General features: G+C 34.1%; 1 protein-coding gene across 2 annotated transcripts; it reads left to right on the top strand.

The window, feature by feature from the left end:
• The first annotated feature begins 10,921 nt into the window (after positions 1-10,921).
• On the top strand, positions 10,922-14,450 carry LOC126718514 (polygalacturonase-1 non-catalytic subunit beta-like). Of its 2 annotated transcripts, none has more exons than XM_050420748.1 (3): positions 10,922-11,082; positions 11,169-12,169; positions 13,984-14,450. In XM_050420748.1, exons 1-2 carry the CDS (start codon positions 11,041-11,043, stop codon positions 12,150-12,152), a joined length of 1,026 nt encoding a protein of 341 aa, XP_050276705.1. In that variant the 5' UTR covers positions 10,922-11,040; the 3' UTR covers positions 12,153-12,169; positions 13,984-14,450. The 2 variants fall into 2 exon arrangements, with proteins under 2 accessions (XP_050276705.1, XP_050276704.1); XM_050420747.1 differs by lacking the exon at positions 13,984-14,450 and adding an exon at positions 12,663-13,122.
• Positions 14,451-19,706: the final 5,256 nt, after the last annotated feature.

Raw genomic sequence — 19,706 nt, forward strand, 5'->3', positions numbered from 1 at the left:
CTATAATATTTTTACAAACTATTGAGATAGCAAATTCTTATTAATTTGTATTTGAACTCACAACTTATATCATTTTTTTACTTACCAATAACCATTTACCACATCATTAATTTATAAAAGGTTTGTATCTTTAACATTTTCCCCCTTTTAAAGGCAATAAAAAATTTATAGATCTAAAATCTAAAACAAAATATACAAGCCCAAAAATTTAGCACAACAACAAGAAATACCAAAAGCAAAACTAAAAAACATTAATCCCAACCAACAAATTTTACCCAAAACAAACAATTCGACCTTTTAAAAAAATTTATACAAAGTAATTTTGTCCTTACCTAGCAGCAAACACATACATAAAAAATAAAATTAAAAAACAAAAATAAAAAATAAAGAAGAAGAAGAAGAAGAAGAAGAAACCCTTAACTTCTATGAAGTAAAGTTGGAGGCCAAAGTCGCTGCACGCAACCAACAGCAGAGCCACCTCCTTAATTCCAACTCCAAGTCCTGACTCCAACTGATAAAATTTTTGACATCCAAAGATGATTTAGATCTTTGCAACTACATTAAAAAGAAAGCTTTATTGTGTTAGTATGATTATAAAACTGACATCATAAATTCAAGTACTATCTTATCAATAAAAGAGAACGCACCAATATGGCTAGAAAGCTAAGATAAACAAGGACCACGTCTTGCATGTGTCGCCACTAAATTTCAGTCAACAAAGCTCTATGCCACCAACACCAAACCTTTATCCATTGTACCACCCAGAACCGTTGATTTAACCAAACTTTCCAAACAATTAAAATTAGGGCATTTATTAATAAATTATTTTTAAAAAGTTTTGATATTATTTTTTAAGGAATATAAAAAAAATTGTCAAAAAAATTAATTATTTTTTTTCATAAATTTTTTTTAAAAAACACTATTTAAACCAATATCCTTAGTATTCAGTGAACTTTTCCCTTAAAACTAATAGACTTTGAAAAAAAAATCACCTTTGGGAAATTGTGGGTTGGAACCAAAACTACAAAAATATTCATATAGACAGTCAATGACTTTTGCCCGCGTATACAAGAAACAGCCTTTGGCTGGCCTTTAGCGATGCATGCACATATGGCGCGTAACAATTCATATATGTAATTAAGGTCTCCTTTTCCCTTTGGCATTGTTCTTAGTTCTTACACCAATGCTTTTATGAGTGTTATAGCCATCCGAAAAGTCAAAGTATTCTTTTTTGGTGGGTTGAAAATTTGAGATCTACATCTACACAGAAAATTATATACATTTGTGTCACGTTTAAAATGGCAATACCACATACCTTTTGAAATCTCGTTTTTAAACATGATTTTTTATAAAATTTTATTGTTTACTAAGGAGATATATGTACAATGTCAATGAGTGTATAATAAAAAGCATGGGACTATTATTACTCTTTGCATTTTTCTTTTTTTTTTGCTTTCACGTTCAATAAATAGCTAACAGCTGGGATCGTTTCATAAATAGACCAATATGGCCATTCCATCTTAAAATTTTCCATCTTTTGTAAACAAAAAACAGAAAAAGAGGTTCAACTTATCCTTCTTCTCAAAAAAAAAAAAAAAAAGTTCTACTTATCCTGCTTTTACTTCTTTTTTTATTTTTTTATTTTTATTTAAATTTAGGATATTTCTTTTTTTTATTATTAAATTATTCATACATCCATTAAGTCTTAGAGTCTGTTTAGTGTTGCTATTCAAGCCCAAGATATTGTAGGGACACGTTTAGTAGCCCAAGCCCAAGATGTATGGGATCTTGGCCCAGTGAGCCCAGTACAATAAATTTGTAGAGAGTGGGTTGAAGAAGTTCTAATAAATTTGACAACGGCCAGTATGAATTTAAAAGATGATTAAGCAAGAACAAGGAAAATAGAGCTGCATGAATTCATTGTCTAAGGAGGTATTTTTCTCATACAAATCAATAACAGTTGGATATAAGTACAATTTTGATTGCTACAGTATTCTTTCTCTATTTTTTTGACCCCTTCCTCATGGAGGGTCTCTTACATTATATAGCTCCCTTTGGACCATCTTGATCCTACACTTGTTGGTCATCTAAGCCCTTATTTGAGTACCTATCCTATCAAACACCCTCTTTGGCTTTCTATGAGTTGTGATAGCCAAGGCAACACTGTTCAGAGGTCTTTTCCATATTATTGTGGCCAAAAAAGTAGTTGCAGTGCATTCAATATGATGGTAGCAGTTTTCCCTTAAATATTTTTCGGTTCCCCTCCTTCTCATATGTTCATGATGCACGTCCTTATCACTGGAGCTTCTGGAAGGTCACCTTGATTGTTGGATTACAGATTTGAGCTATATTATCATGTCCGAGGAGATATTCCTCCTCAAACCACCCTTCCATTCATATTTTGCTCATTAAGTCCTGGGTCTGAACCATTCATTCGCCCTCAGATTACTCATACTCTCGGCCAAGGCCAAAGGCCCAATATATGATTTGGGCCCTCAATCCTATATATATATATATATATATATATAATTTAATTATTGCAATAAATAGAGATAAGGAATCTGAACTCTAATTCTTTTCATAAATAATTAGACCACATAATGTTACTAAGCTAAAAGACTTTAAGTGTTTTTCAATGGATGTTAAAATACTTAAGAGCCTTAAAGCTCTAAGCAGAAATTGCCAAAATATCGCCAAAGTGCTTTCAACTTTAAGGTTAATAATAAAATTTAGAACTTTTAGGAAAGAAATCTAGGATTCATTATTCGTGCTTAGAACATTCTTATCAAGGATTGCAAATCCTAAAAGATGCTTTTTTTAGCATTTATAACCCAAAAATTTGCCCCATCAAAGATTGTAAATGCTAAAAAATTTACAATACTGCTACAGTGCGCTCTCATTTTTGAGACCACACTGTAGCACAATGCTATCAATTTTTTATTAATTTCTGTCTCTCTCTTCCGTGTGCTCCCATTTTTTTATTTTTTCTTTCTACCTTTTCACTTTCCTTTTCACTCTCTCTCGTGCTCTCCATCCCTCTCTCCTTCTGGTGCTCTCCGTCACATGCCCATGCTAATCTCGTGCTTTCTATCACATGCCGCCGCCGATATCGTGCTCTCCGTCCACTCCTTCTTACTCTTTCTTTCATTTTCTCTCCACCTCTTTGTTTCCCCTTCTCTCTGAATCTCGAGTTTGTGGGTCTTGGGTGTGGCCGGGATGCAATGCTAGGTGTGGTTGGGCTGCAGTGCTTTTTCATGGATCGTGGATCTCTACGGTGGTTCGTGGAGGGTCTCTATGGTGGTTCGGTGAGTGGGTTTTGTGATTTGATATCGGTGAGTTTTAATTTCAGTGGTTTTGATTGATTTTGGTGGGTTCTTGATTTCGGTGGATGGGTTCATGGGTTGATCGGGGTTGTTTTGGGTCTTTGTTGTGATTTTGTGATTCTTTGATTTGGATGATTCTTTGATTTTGTGGCTTTGGATGTGGAGGTTTTTTTTTTTTTTTTTTTGGTGGTTGCGGCGATGGTGGGTGGATGTGGCGGTTGTGAAATGGGTGGGTGGATATGGTGGCCGGTGGCACAGGGTTGTGAAAGTGAGACATAGAGGAGAGAGAGTCAGAGAAAGAGAGAGGAAAAATAAAAAAGAATAAAAAATGTTAAAGAAAGAATATTTAAATGAAATGTTAAAAAAATAGAAGTTTTGATGGAAGGGATGTTGTAAAGTGGTGTGTTATATGTTATAAAATTGGGTTTTGAGATGGTAAATGCTAAATTTTTTAGAATCCTTGATAAGAATGCTCATAAGTCAAAAACTTTCAAGCATTATTCTTTGTAATTTTACCAAACACTCAAAATGCTATATAACTTTTAGTTAAGAGTATATATCACAAAAACTCTACAATTAAAATCTACTTCTTACAATACCAAATGAACACTTAAATTCTCCACCTCACCTTCCACTCCATTCATGTGGAAATTCATATGGAGAGGTCTATGCGAACCTTGCTTCATCAAAAATTGAACTAGACAACTTAACCTCTCAATTCTCATACTTTTGGAATCAAGGCCAAGTATGACAATTGGATTAAAATGGTGGCCATGTCAACTTATGAAAAGAAAAATTGTAGCATAATAACCTTTTATTTTCTTTTCTCTTTTCCCAAGATTTATTCAATAGATTTTTTTCCACTTCGAAGTTTTGATACCAAATTTGTAAATTTCCTTCACAATTAAATCATTCGAGCCAAATTATAGGGACGTGAGAAACTATTATAATCCTAGTGTTCCACATGGAGTAAGAGTAAGCTTAATCAAGTATATATAAACTCTTGGGCACCCTTCCTTTATAAGTCGGTTTTCAAGGATGAGTTCTACTCATAGATTTGTATTATTTGGCATCAGAGCCAACCAACACCTCAAGTAATCGAACTTAACTCATTAAGTATGAGATCAAATGAGTTGTGGGTTTGTGGTCAGATCTCGAATAGGGCGACCTAAAGACTAAATTAAAATAACTAATAGGTGAGTGGAACCGCCAAAAAGAGAAAAAACTACTATTAGGTCAATGTCAATAAAATGAACCGTCGTGGACGTCAATTTAACCATAATGGTGCCAACTAAGAACAGACTTAGGGTTGGGGCAAAGAGCATTGATAATAGCCTTTTTCTTTTTAACTAAGTAAGGATATTAATCATTTTCCAATATTAGAAAAAGGAAAAACGAATGGGAAATTTGAAAGTTCAATTTTTTTTTTTGGGTGAAAAAACTGGTAATAAAAGAGTTTTTCTGTAGACTCTTGCCACTAAAAAAATTTGATACCAAATTCGTAAATTTTTATAAAATTAAACAATTCAATCAAAATTGTAGGGAGACTCAAGATATTGGTCAGTCAACCTTTAGTAGTAACGGTAACAACTAGGAAGTAAGAACATACTTGGGGTTAGGGCAAAGTGCATTAATATTATCTTCTTCTTTTTTTTCTTTTTTTTTTTTTTTTTTTTTGCTTTTTGTCTTATAAAGATATCAATTAGTTTCAATAATATATATATATATATATATATATATATAAGAAAAGACTAATGAGAAAATTGAAAGTTCCAAAATTTTTGGTGAAAAAATAGTAATGGAAGTCATTCGATAGATTTTTAATACAACAAAATTCTAATACCAATTTCTTAAATTTCCTTCAAAAATTAGATAATTCAAACCAAATTATAGGGACTAGTCAGTCAACCTTTGGTCGTAATGGTCATAACTAAGAATAGACTTAGACTTGGGGGCAAAGGAGAAAAGGCTACTATTAGGTCAATGTCAATAAAATGAACCGTCGTGGACGTCAATTTAACCATAAGGGTGCCAACTAAGAACAGACTTAGGGTTGGGGGCAAAGAGCATTGATAATAGCCTTTTTCTTTTTAACTAAGTAAGGATATTAATCATTTTCCAATATTAGAAAAAGGAAAAACTAATGGGAAATCTTAAAGTTCAAAAAAAAAAAAAAAATTGGGGTGAAAAAACTGGTAATAAAAGAGTTTTTCTGTAGACTCTTGCCACTAAAAAATTTTGATACCAAATTCATAAATTTTTATAAAAGTAGACAATTCAATCAAAATTATAGGGAAACTCAAGATACTGGTCAGTCAACCTTTGGCTGTAACGGTAACAACTAGGAAGTAAGAACATACTTGGGGTTAGGGGCAAAGTGCATTAATATTATCTTCTTTTTTTTCTTTTTCTTTTTTCCTTTTTGTCTCATAAAGATATCAATTAGTTTCAATAATATATATATAAAAGGAAAGACTAATGAGAAAATTGAAAGTTCCAAATTTTTGGTGAAAAAATAGTAATGGAAGTCATTCTATAGATTTTTAACACAGCAAAATTCTAATACCAATTTCGTAAATTTCCTTCAAAAATTAGATAATTCAAACCAAATTATAGGGACTGGTTAGTCAAACTTTGGTCGTAATGGTCACAACTAAGAATAGACTTTTAGGGTTAGGGGCAAAGGTTGTCGATATTAGCCTCTCTTTTTTTTTTTTTTTCGCTAATTAAGTTGAGATATTAATCAATTAATTCTTAATATTAAAAAGAAAAAATAATAATGGGAAAATTGTAATTTCCAATTTTTGGTGAATAAAATGATAATAAAAGAACCACATGGGTAGTACCTCCCCCTTCCACTAGATAAAATTGGCCCATTAACCATCCTTTTATATATAAGGATGATTATATTAGTTTATTTGGAGGGTCATTAGTGACTTTTGAAAATTATATTAGTTTATTTGGAGGATCATTAGTGACTTGAGAGAGAGAGAGAGAGAGAGAGAGAGAGAGAGAGAGAGAGAGAGAGAGAGAGAGAGAGAGAGAGAGAGAGAGAGAGAGAGAGAGAGAGAGAGAGAGAGAGAGAGCACGAAGAATGATGCTCTTTCCTCTTACATTCATAATGGAGTCCGCTCATTAAATTCATAATGGGATCCACTATGAATATAAGAGAAGGAAGTAGAGAGAGAGAGAGAGCACGAAGAATGATGCTCTTTCCTCTTACATTCATAATGGGGTCCGCTCATTAAATTCATAATGGGATCCACTATGAATCTAAGAAAATGAAGTATCATTTCACTATACCCCTGTTTGATAACAGTATTTAAACAATGAAAACTGTTATTTAAATACTATAACACGTATTTCCATAAATTTTTTCACCCACACATATTTTTACAAAATTTAAACAACGTTACTAGAAATCTCTTACCAAACAGGTCCTAAATGCTGTGATATATTTATTCAATATTATTTATTTTCCTTGCGTCTCCAAGCTTACTGGGAGGTGGGAGCACTGGTACTCTTTGATTTATCTAATTCAGTTTGCCACTGACTGACTTTGCTACTGAGTTTGCATGAGAGGCTAAGAGCAATCAAGAGCCATGTTATAGTCAGGGATTGACCTTTTTGGGCTCAGTTGAGAGTATGTCAATTTCGCTTCTCATCAACTACCTGAGATAATCCCAAGGATTGTGATTTGTGGGTTCCCTTTCGAGGCTCATGTATTGTTTTTAGACCACCTTGGAACAGTATTAAGGCTTCAATTTCCATGGGCCTTTAGCTGGAGATTTAAACATTTTAATGAAAGATCCAGTAGACCTTGGTGCTGATCTTGTGAGCCCAATTTCACCCAACTCCAGGTCCTTGTTTACAAGGATTGTAGGCTAAAAAAAAAAAAGGTTTTGGGCTGGCTTTGTGGGTAATGGCTTTGCTGGTTTGTTGTCCAAAAAAGTGCCTCTAACACTCTTCCACTGAAATGTATAGTTGCTAGATTCACTCTCAGTATATACCAGCTGGGTAAGGTAAAGGAAGTTTATACTAGTAATTGTCTTTGGCAGGGACGCCTCTTTGGGTTCTTGCATTATCACAATGATGAATGATGGTAAAGACTCCCAAAAGGAGAAACATTATTAGTTTGTGGGGCTGGCTTTGGTGAGAATGAGATTTCTAACTGTGAATTATGCCACCTTGGGGCTTCAAGGATTTGGGTTTTAGGGCATTAGTCCAACACCATCTTTTGCAATTAGAGAACAAAAGAAAGTTTTTCTCTAAATGGTGTGGGAGAATCTTTTCCAACCCATTATGTGCCAACTCATAAAATCATTATCGCATATTATTTAAAATAGTATATAACTCGTGCTTACACACATGATTGGTGATTAGAAGTGGTGCTATTGATGTTAATTTGTGTTATTAAATATATAGGACATTAGTTCAACAATGACATTTGGAGATATTAAAATGATTTTTCCTTGCAATTTTAAATAATATTGGTTATGCCAAATTTCTCATTACACTCTTGTTATGAATATAATTTTGAAAATCACTATTGGACACTACATATATAATATCGATACATTGTTACTATTAGTGAAATTCTACTAAATACAACACAAAATAAAAAAATAAATCGGTTCAATAATATCTCATAAATTGAATGGGAATAGGTACATGGAATTGTTTAGCTCAATTACAGTTAGTTACATTCAAAATCTTCACATACAAAATATCTAAATAGAAAAAGTATAAAAAATATATATACTCATTAGTTCAAATATATATTGTGGGGGTAAAGTTCGCCAGACAACATTGGGCCATATCACCTGTACTAAGCCCAACCACAATAAGAAGCAAAGACACGGGTGGAGGACCCCCATCCCAATCATGTTGGGCCGGGCTTGCTTAGGGGCGTCCGAGGAGGAATACCTCCTCGGATGTACCAAATGGGAATCCGGTTCACCCCCCTTACATGGTGAAAGGCCATCCAATATCAAGGAAGAGTACATGACGTTCAGGGAGGGGGCAAACACAACTGCCGCATTAAATGCCAAGGAGCAACTTTTCCAGCCGCATTTATGTGGAAAGGACAGAGGAACAGGATTATCTTGGCCAGTGCAACTCACAGAAAAGATGGAGGATGTCCTATGGGACAGGCACTCAAGTGGAGGCCCAGATGATTAACAAGTGTAGGGTCATTATCGTAGAAAGGATGCTATATAAGAGAAGAATATCCCCATGGTCAAGGGATCGCAAACTAGAAGAAGAAAAACAGAGAAAAGAGAAAGGAGTTGTAGAAAAAAGCAGAAGATACAGCCCCACGGACTGTTATCCCAAAAGCTTAGAGGAATATCCCCACGTCCAACTGGTTGCATGGCTTGTTCGTAGCTACTTTCACGCTGTCAAGACCTAGTTCTGTAACCTACTCTCTACAAATTCATTGTTGAGGGACTTTTGGGCCAGAATCGCTCGCCTGTTGGGCCTGAGCCCCAAAACCCGTCCCTACATATATATATAAACAATTTAATTTGTATGAAATAAATGCAAAATCTAATTTTGATTTTGTTAGGTTCTAAAAGTTTAGAACAATTAGCAAACCGTAAGCACAAACTTGTCTAGATATAGAACTTAAAGTCTATAGGTTTGATTAGACAATGCTCAAGGTGTTACAAGTCAAAACACAAGAACATACAAACGATAGAAAGAAGAATTTGAAATATGTCAGGTTCGACCGATCAAAAAACAAATTCAACCAATTGAAATACAAAAGAAAAGTTGGTCTTAGAGTCACAAACTAGAGAGATTGTGTTACTAAACCTTTAAGTGGGATCTCAAAGTCACAAGCGTGAGTGCTTGTGTGCTGCAAATCCAAAAGAAAAGGAGTCCGTAGATTCAGAGCTAGCACATGATTGTGTCAGTAAGTTACTACTGGAGGTTACTACTGGAGGTAGTAATAGACTTAAAGTTAAATCTTTTGTAAAAACTTCAATTCTCTATTAATGGATTTGTTTGCCTTGAGGATAGGTCATGTTAAATCCTCCCTATATTTTTTACTTTAAAACTGGACAATTTCATTGGTTTTCTTGGATAATCATATTGTTATCTTATTTATTTTTCTGCGTTGCATGATATGATTTATTACTGTTTAACTTAGATCTGAATAATAGACCTAAGTGTTAACTTAGTTAATTGATTAGGCTAAACAATTTGAGTGTTCAGGGGTCTAAACAAGCAAACAAATTCTAACTAAATTTTCTCTCAACACGACTCATTAAATATGTCTTGGGCTCAAAATTATACTTGGATAATTTATGAAATACCACTTAGTAAGTTTAAAGAATTTTTCTCTGAAGGGGTCGAGAAGAAATTCAACGCCTAATTTAATCTCTCGCTTAACAAGCCAAAATAAAATCAGTTGGATACTCAGTTTATAGCATTGGCAATTACATTTGTTTTTCATTGTTACGGGCAAGTAGGTTAGTAATTGAAGGGAATACCCATTATGAAACAGATAAGCCCAGTGATATACAAAAAAAATTAATAACGTTTTCTTATAAATGTTGAGGTGATATACTGTGAAGAATGTATAATAAAAAGATCTAAACCATGGCCCATTTAAAAGTGATCTTATATCAATATAATTTAACACCTAAAATTAAAAATAAAGAAATCCTTTGCGTCTTTGTTGTTCCTGGAGAAGAGTGGTCGATAGTAGATACATGCACTACTTAACTATCAATAATTGAATTCCTTTTGTTAAGGATAAGAGGCCACCTACAGATTCTAAGAGTTCATACTTATCACAACTACTTGAACTCTTAGAATCAGTGGTGGTTCTTATCCTTGACACTTTTCAATAAAATAATAATAATAATAATAATAATAATTGAGTTGGGTTACTTTATTAACTTTTTTTATTTTTAGTTTTATGCGATCTATTTTTTGGTGCATATGCTTTTGAATAATATAATCATCCCATCTATCAATAATTGCCTAATTGGTGATTTCTTTTGTTATTAAAATAGTCTCTTTTGTTTGTTCTAATAATGCCTTGCATCTCCATCAGTTCAGCCTTTTCCCACTAGAGATTAGGAAATTATATCGATTCTAATTTGTGTAATTCTATGGCCACGCTGTTTATCATATTTTTTCCTCACAATTATATCATGCGAAAAATTATATCTAATTATTCTTTATCTTCACATAGATTTACTATTTTTTTTCCTGCCATCACGTCTAAGTTATAACAAAATTAGGACGCAAAATGATATGATTTTAAATTTTTTCTTATAATTTACAACCTCGAAAGATATGTGAGCCCATTAACTATTAATAATTGAAGGAAAAATATCATTTTGATCATTACATTTTGGTAGTAGCCAATTCAATCTATGTTATTTTCAACTAGTAACCAATTTAGTCTCTATTACCAAGTCACATATTATCACATATTTTCTTTCATTTTCTTACGCTATTTCTTGGCAACCAATCAACTTGCAATGGCCGCCAACCAATCAACCAATCAACTTGGCAAGTGGCAACCAATCAACTTATAATTAATGGCCGCCCACCAATCAACTTGTAATACTGTTTTTTGATAATCACTTTTATTAGTTTTATGTACTACTTGATTTTCCTATAAATCTCCACGTTCTATAACCCTACAAACACACCAAAACTAATCTCAGGCTCTCAGGACACAAAAAAGCAACTCAGTCCCATGGCTCTTCTTCTTCTCGTACTCTTTTTCTCGTATCTCACTGTAAGAACTCTCACTCTCACTCTCACTCTGTCTTTGATATTCTCTTATTCTCACATTCTCAATGTTTACCCTTTGTGTCAATGCAGGTTGGGTCCGCCTCCGCTTCCGCCGGTGAAAGCTTATCCACCCCAAAATCCAATCTGATTCAGTATTGGAACAAAGAGGTCCGAAACAACAACCACGCCATTGCCAAACCAACCTTTCTCCTATCCAAGGCGTCCCCATTGAGCGCGGTCGACTCTGCTAGATTCTCCGAACTCGCAGCCGAGAATGCTCTCTCCTCTCAGTTCCTAGCGTTCTGCGCCTCCGCCAACCTTTTCTGCTTCCCCGATTCATCCCCGAATCTCGAAGAACTGATAACCCATACCGGTGCTTTCGCCGATGCATCAGGGTGGGTTCAGTCAGGTATTTTCTTTAGGGAATCGATGTTAAAGAAAGGGAAGGTGCTGCCAATGCCAGATATCAAGGATAAAATGCCCAAGAGGTCATTTTTGCCTCGGTCAATTTCATCGAAATTACCGTTTTCGACGTCTAAGGTCTCGGAGTTGAAGAAGATATTTCACGTGGATGATAATTCCACTGCGGAGACTATGATAGTGAAGACGTTGAGTGAGTGCGAGAGTGCTCCGAGCCCGGGCGAGACCAAGCGGTGCGTGGGCTCAGCTGAGGACATGATCGACTTTGCGATCTCGGTCTTGGGCAGAAACATTGTGGTTCGATCAACTGAAAATTTTAAAGGGTCAAAGCAGAATATAATGATTGGATCAGTCGAAGGAATCAACGGTGGCAAAGTCACGCAAATAGTCTCTTGTCATCAAACCTTGTTCCCGTACCTACTTTATCACTGTCATTCGGTACCAAAGGTTCGAGTCTATGAAGTAGATATACTGGATCCAAATTCGAAGGCTAAGATCAATCATGGTGTTGCTAGCTGTCACATGCACACGTCGGATTCGAACCCGAATCAAGCTGAATTGACTATAGCGTCAGGTCCCGGTCAGATCAAGGCTTGCCACTGGGTTGTCGAGAATCACCTGATCTGGACTGTTGCTGACTTGCTCACCAGCTAGTCCTTACACACACCAAGGTGGGCAAGACACAGTTTTTTAATATATATACCTACCATATGAATCTCTTAATAAATAAGTAATGGATTTATTTGACATGTTGAACATGCTTATTATAATGTATAATTTGAGTTTTGATGACCCTTCTCAAGGTTATTTAAATATTAGGAAGTATAGACACTTTATTTAGAATGTCGTATTTATATCTTTTCCGTATCATACCGATGTTATACTCGCCATTTTATGTTATAGTTAAATAAATAAATAAAATTTTGATTGTATTGTTGTGCCATGTTTGTATCTGTGTCCATGCTTCTTAGCTTAAATAATTAGATGCCAAATGAAAAACACTGCTTTCACTAATTTCTATTTTAGAAAAATTAATTATGTTTGAATGAGTTTATTTCATTGTTTATTTTGTCTAAAGAATAAATTTAAAATTTTTTTCAAAAAAAATATCTAAAAAAACAAGTTGGAATATTAATGCATTAATTTTTTTTTAATTTATTGCAGGAGCATCCTCGCCAGAGCTTTGCAGGTTTTGATGAAGCGCATATGAAAGCTAATAAATGTGCTGATAGTTTATGTGTGTTTTGAAGTTGCTTTTCTGACACCGGAGTGTCCCAAGTTTCAGCAAACCCAATCTGATGCTAAGTCTGGCCCAGATGTTATTTTTGAAGACAAGAAGTGCAACCCATTATTTTGAACTTCTTTTTTTCCATTAATAAAAAGAAGTCAAATTGTCTTCAATTAGTGTCTTCTCGGATGTATCAAACTTTATGTTTTATTTCTCCTAGGCCAACAAGTGTTTTATTGTACTTCTAGTTCCTAAGGGTCATGTCTGACTTTGGTCATGACTAAGTTTAAGTTTTGTTACTATTTTCGTTCTCCTATGCTTAGAGGGTTGTTCTACGCTCTATATAAGCCTTCTGGCGGAATTAAATAAAATCAAAGTGTATTTTCAAATTAAAAATTCTTTGTTCTTTAGAAGATGGATTTCTTCTTTTAAACTCTTATCGCATTGGCGGTTTTCTTGGGTGGCAAATTTTGGTTCTGTATCTTTTTGGGTGGGGTTCCTATATGTCATAAAGTGGTGAACGGTGAACCATTTATTCATTTTATTTATTAGTTGTTTGATTTAACCCATCGTACCATATTACATTCTAGCCATCCTTCCCCCCTTTATCAGATCAGTTTGGTATATCCCTTACAAATTTGATATCACTTTCTATGTATTTTGTGTAGAGCTATGCAGATCTCGATCCATCACATATAATGTAAAACTGATAAATGTGCTGAACTGCTAATAGTTTACGTGAAATTTGGACTTGCCTTTCATCTATATATACCTATCATATAAATCTCTTAATAAATAAGTTATGGATTTATTTGACATGTTGAACATGCTTATTATACTGTATAATTTGAGTTTTGATGACCCTTTTAAAGGTTATTTAAATATTAGGAAGTATGGACACCTTATTTAAAGTGTCGTATTCATATCGTATCTGTATCATACCGTTGTTATACCTGTCATTTCATGTTATAATATATATATATATATATATATATTTTTTTTTTTTTTAAATTTGATTATATTGTTGTGCCATGTTTGTATCTGTGTCCATGCTTTCTAGCTTAAATAATTAGACGGCAAATGAAAAACACTGCTTTCACTAATTTCTATTTTAGAAAAATTAATTGCGTTTGAATGAGTTTATTTCATTGTTTATTTTGTTTAAAGAATAAATTTAAAAGAAAAAATTAAAAAAAATTACTAGAAAAACAAGTTGGAATATTAATGCATTAATTTTTTTTTTTTAATTTATTGCAGGAGCATCTTTGCCAAAGCTTTGCGGGTTTCGATGAAGCACATATGAAAGCTAATAAATGTGCTAATAGTTTATGTGGGTTTCGAAGTTGCTTTTTTGACATTGAAGTGTCTCAAATTTCAGCAAACCCAATCTGATGCAAAGTTTGGCCCAAATGTTATTTTTGAAGACAAGAAGCGCAACCCATCTCTTTGAACTTTTTTTTTTTTTTTCCATTAATAAAGAGAAGTCAAATTGTCTTCAATTAGTGTCTCCTCGGATGTATCAAATTTTATGTTTTATTTCTCTTAGGCTGACAAGTATTTTATTGTACTTTTAGTTCCTAAGAGTCATGTCTGACTTTGGTCATGACTAAGTTTAAGTTTTAATTACTATTTTCATTCTCCTATGCTTAGAGGGTTGTTCTACACTCTATATAAGCTTTCTCGCTGAATTAAATAAAATCAAAGTGTATTTTCAAATTAAAAAATCTTTGTGCTTTAGAAGATGGATTTCTTCTTTTAAACTCTTATCACATTGGTAGTTTCCTTGGGTGGTGAATTTTGGTTCTGTATCTTTTTGGGTGGTGTTCCTATATGTCATAAAGTGGTGAACCATTTATTCATTTTATTTATTAGTTGTTTGATTTAACCAATCGTACCATATTACATTCCAGCCATCCTTCCCCCCCTTTATCAGATCAGTTTGGTATATCCCTTACAAATTCAATATCACTTTCTATGTACTTTGTGTAGAGCTATGTAGATCTCGATCCATCACATATAATGTAAAACTGATAAATGTGCTGAACTGCTAATAGTTTACGTGAAATTAATTTGGACTTGCCTTTCATCTATATGTTTTGTGTATTTACAGAAAGTCTAAGGTCTAGCTACTCCTAGACTAGTTTAATTATGTATAAAGTTTGTAGTATATGGACTGTCTCTATTAATTTGTACTTGTATAAGCTAGAAATGATACAGGTACATATTTTTTAGTTCTAAACTATGGACTGTTTGTAATTTTTATTTATTGTGGAATTTTATTATTACGGTTTCCTTTAATTCTAAGCTAGGATTTACATAGCATGCAACATGTGTATATTGTTATTTCAGGCTTCTTTTGTTTAGTTTGTAATTTTCAGTGTGTTATAATATTCTATTGTCGTTGATCCATATTTTATGGAGCATAATTGTTTCTTCTCCCCGCAAATTGTTCATATATATTCTTTTAAAGTGATGACTGGATTATGAGAGTAAATAATGTCATTAATAATTGATAATTGTTTGAAAATTTTCATTTGGTAAGAAAGAATTAAATAAAACTTTGAGGTTTCTATCAAAAAAATAAACTTTTTTGCTATAGGGAGGCTTGGAAAGGTACCCTTGTGGCTGGGTGTTCCTATAGATAGTCTGATGCAGTTATTTGATCAACAGAATTTATTTTCATTTAGTAGATCATGAAAAAAAAAAAAAAAAAAAAAAGATTTTCATTTAGGTCTAGCGGCTAGAGTATTAGCAGAGAATGATTGTCAAAAGTATGTGTTGGTGAAGACTGTCTATATGCAGTCAAAGAGTAGTCCTCTATGAAGCACGGGTGCATTTTCGGATTCGGGTGCGGGTGCGGGACTCGCCAATTTTTGAAAAAGTTGGGTGCGGGTGCGGCAGGATGCGGCGATTAAAAAATTATTAAAAATATTTTTATTTATATTTTCTATATATTTTAACTATTAAAATATTCTTAAAAAACACATTACTATGCCTTGATTCAAAAAAAAAAAAAAAATGAAGAAGAAGAAGAAGAAGAAGAAGGTAAGAAACACAAAACACAAAAGAAAACACAAATATTCAAAATAAAATTAAGGAATGAAAGATTTAGGATGTTTGGGTCTCATTCAAAGCTGATTTTGGCTGTTCCGGCATGATTCAAGGCCGATTTCGGCCTATTTTGGCCATTTCGGTCCGTTTCGGCCGTTTTTGTCGCCAGCCGATAAGACCCAATTTGGCCGATACAACTTGACTCTAGCTGAATCTGCCCGATTCGGCGTGAATTGAAGCCGATTCAATGCGAATTGAGCCAAGTCAACAAAAATCCATGAAAAAAAAATAAATTTTAAAAGTTCAAACGCGGCACCAACGCATCGCGTCGAATGCCGCAACCCACGTTGGGCCACGTCGAGCTCTGATGCAGCACCCTCCCAACCTCGTCCATGCTTCATAAGTAGTCCTCTCCTCCAGACTTCAGTGTCTGAATTGATTGTTAAGTTATCAATTGTGTTAAAATATGAACGTTTTCACATGTTATCTTTTCAGAGTGCTTAGAATACTGTCTTAATGTTAGAATTATTCACATTCATTCGAGGACATAGCATAAGCTCTCTTTTGCAAACCTTTGTTGGAATTAATATTTATGGTATGGTGATACCAACATGGTAAAGCCAAAATTTTTTTTTTTTTTTTTTTTCTTAATGGATAAAAAAGACTTTTTCGCAGAAAGGAGATACAAAGGAAAGACAGGGCCCTAATCATCTCTATCTTCTACTGCCGAAACAGAGACATGAAGTCAGGAGATGGGAACAGGCCCGCCCAGTTACAATTTAAGCCCAAAAGGCCCAAAAATGGGGGGACAAAGTTTGCTTCCCTCTTAACATGGGAAACCCAATTTGGCCTTTTCTTTTCTGCTTGATCGTTATGTGCTTTGGTATAGAATTCAGAGCCTATTTGATTTTCACATCCAATCACTATTCTTGTGCTTCTTACTTGCAATTTGATATTTTTCACATTGTGCCATATATATATATATATATATATATATATATATATTCAGGCCATTGGTTTGGGTCGTTATTTTCCTGCAGCATTTTTTGTTGGGGGGAGGGAGTTATTATAGGTGTTAAAGAGAGTGAGGGTAGAAGAACTGTGCATTGATGAACTGGGAATAGGACCAATAGGTGGAGGACAAAGAAGGGATTGTCGCTGAGCAAAGACCCCCTAGTCATGTTTGAGCTGTGCGGAGCAATATCAGCCAAAACTCAATCCCTCCACCACTACTACCACCACCGGCACTACTGATCAAACCCCCCATCAAAATGGCAAACAAAGAGAATCTAAAGCATTCTCTCTCTCTCTCTCTGCGTGACTTGTGTCTCCATATTATTATGAAATAGTCATTATCACTTTCATAAGGTTATGATGCTTAGTTTATAGATCTTTTTTATCTTATATCATTTTGACCTTACCCCAGATATATGAGCTAAGGCTGACAATTATCAATTTTAGCAGAAGCAGAAATAAATAAATAAATAATAATAAAAGTTGTTTCTTTGTCAACGCCCATGCATGACTCTCTTTTTGGCTAAATAAACCAAAGATTTGATATTTTCGCCTGATTAAACAGAAGAAAAAGACCCAAAATCTTTCCTTCAAGCATCCCACACATTAGTCGGGAGTGAGAGGTGTGAGGAAGAGTTACAACAAAGCATACTATTGACATCAAAACCACACATAGCAAGATTAATGGATTATGGGCCACATGGCTAAGGTATCTTTTAACCCAAGAGAAAGAACAACTTGAAAAAAGAGGCTTTAAGATCCAAAATGATATGCATGATTCAACCCCTTTACTTGTTGCTATTAAAATTACAATTGACTATTTGTTATGTAACTTGTGTAAAGCCAGAATTTAGATCCCTGGTTCAACACGATGTGACCTTATCAAGAAAATCAATAGGAATTCCTTAGACTTAGGCAATGTGCTGTGGACTGTTATTTAGTTTCAAAAGTGTGCCCCCAACTTAATGAGCGTGCAACACTCTTTTTAAATGAAAATGAAGGGTATAAAAGTTGGTTTTAGTATAATTGTACCTAGAAAAATTGTGCCCAGCTTTTTTTCTTTTTCCTTTTTTCTTTTCCTTTTTCATAATGTTTTCTGTTTACCCGTTCTCCCAAAAAAGTCACTTATGCCTGGATGCTTGATTAGAAAACTTTACTTGCCTGTTAAAGCAAAGAATGATGATTCAAAGCTATGTTTCATTCTAAAAAAAAGTTATGACAATTAAATTCCATTTTGTTTTTAGGCGACCTAATATGTGTCAACATTAGTCAATTGGATCTCACAACTTGGAAGTCCCAAGATATAATGTTATTGAGGTCCAACAAGAGATCTCGGTGTTTTTGGATTTTTGTCATGCCCCTGTGGGTTTTTTTTTGGTCTATTCAGCTATCTTGCTACAGCCATTCCCTTTTCTTTTTTTCTTTTTTTATGAAACAAAGCCAACTTTATATTTAGTTTTTTTAGTTTTTTTTTTTTTTTTTGGGTTAAAGATGCAATTTTCTTTTGGGAAGCATATATTTAGAGTTTAGTTTAAGATGGTAATATCACACAAAAAATCTAGTCAAGACAATATCTTCCTGTTTTATCATTTTATGAATTCTCATTTCTGCCATGTTCGTAGACATGGTAATAATGTCGCTCATAAACTTAGTAGAATAGTTAGAGTTTCAGACCATTTTCTTGTCTGGATGGAGTACCTGTTCCACAAGATGTTTTTGATGTTTACAATTCAAACTTAAATTTTGAATAAATAAGTTGCCCTTTTATGTGGTGGTTTTTCAACCAAAAAAAAAAAAGTTGTCATAAATGTTATACATTCTTATTATTGGTGTGAATGCTATCAATGAATTATATTAATTTAGTAATATTTCTTTTAAAAGGATAGTAAGAGTTGTAAAACATAGACTGGTTCCTGTTACAAGTATTTTGAAACATCTTAAGGAATTGGTAGTGGTTTTAAATGCTTGGACTAACGACTGTGATATATTTATTCAGTAATATTTATTTTCCTTGCGTCTCCAAGCTTACTGGAAACTCTGGTAGTCTCTTCTTTGATCTATCTCATTCGGTTTGCCTGCCTTGCTATTGAGTTTGCATGAGAAGCTAAGAGCCATATCATGTTCAAGGCTCAAGCTAATAGCTTGACCATGATGGGCTTAGCTGAGAGTATATTAATTTCGCTTCTCATCAACTACCTGAGATAGTCCCAAGGATTGTGGGTTCCCTTTCGAGCCTCATGTATTGTTTTGAGACCACCTTGGACCAGCCTTAGGCTTCAATTTCAATGGGCCTTTAGCTAGAGACTTAAATATTTTAATGAAAGATCCAGTGGACCTTGGTGCTGATGTTGTCAGCCCAATTTCACTCAACTCCAGGTGTGTTTACAAGGATTGTGAGCTGAAAAAAAAAAAGTTTTGGAGTGGCTTTGTGGGTAATGACTTTGCTGGTTTGTTGTCCAAAAAAGTGCCTCTTAACACTTTTCCACTGAAATGTGTGGTTGCTAGATTGAATCTCAGTATATATCAGCTGCGTAAGGTAAAGGAAGTTTATACTTTATACTAGTAATTGTCTTTGGGTCCTTGCATTATCACAATGATGATTGCTGGTAAAGACTCCCAAAAGAAGAAACATTATTAGATTGTGGGGCTGGATTTGGTGAGAATGAGATTTCTGTCTATGCATTATGCCACCATGGGGCCTCAAGGAGTTGGTAGCCTTCTTCGTTTCTAATGTCATAGCAGGTAGTAGTAATAGTGAATGCTATCATCGAAACAGTAAGATTTTGAAATGTGCCAGCCCCCAATTGTTGCATTATTCCAATGCCAAAAATGTCTTATTAAAAGTAGAATTCTGCTCTGCTTGGATAAGGTATTTAAGATGTTTTCCTATCTAAGTGATTTTAAGAAAGTAAAAA

Source organism: Quercus robur, chromosome 3, assembly GCF_932294415.1.
Source record: "Quercus robur chromosome 3, dhQueRobu3.1, whole genome shotgun sequence".
Taxonomy (NCBI): domain Eukaryota; kingdom Viridiplantae; phylum Streptophyta; class Magnoliopsida; order Fagales; family Fagaceae; genus Quercus; species Quercus robur.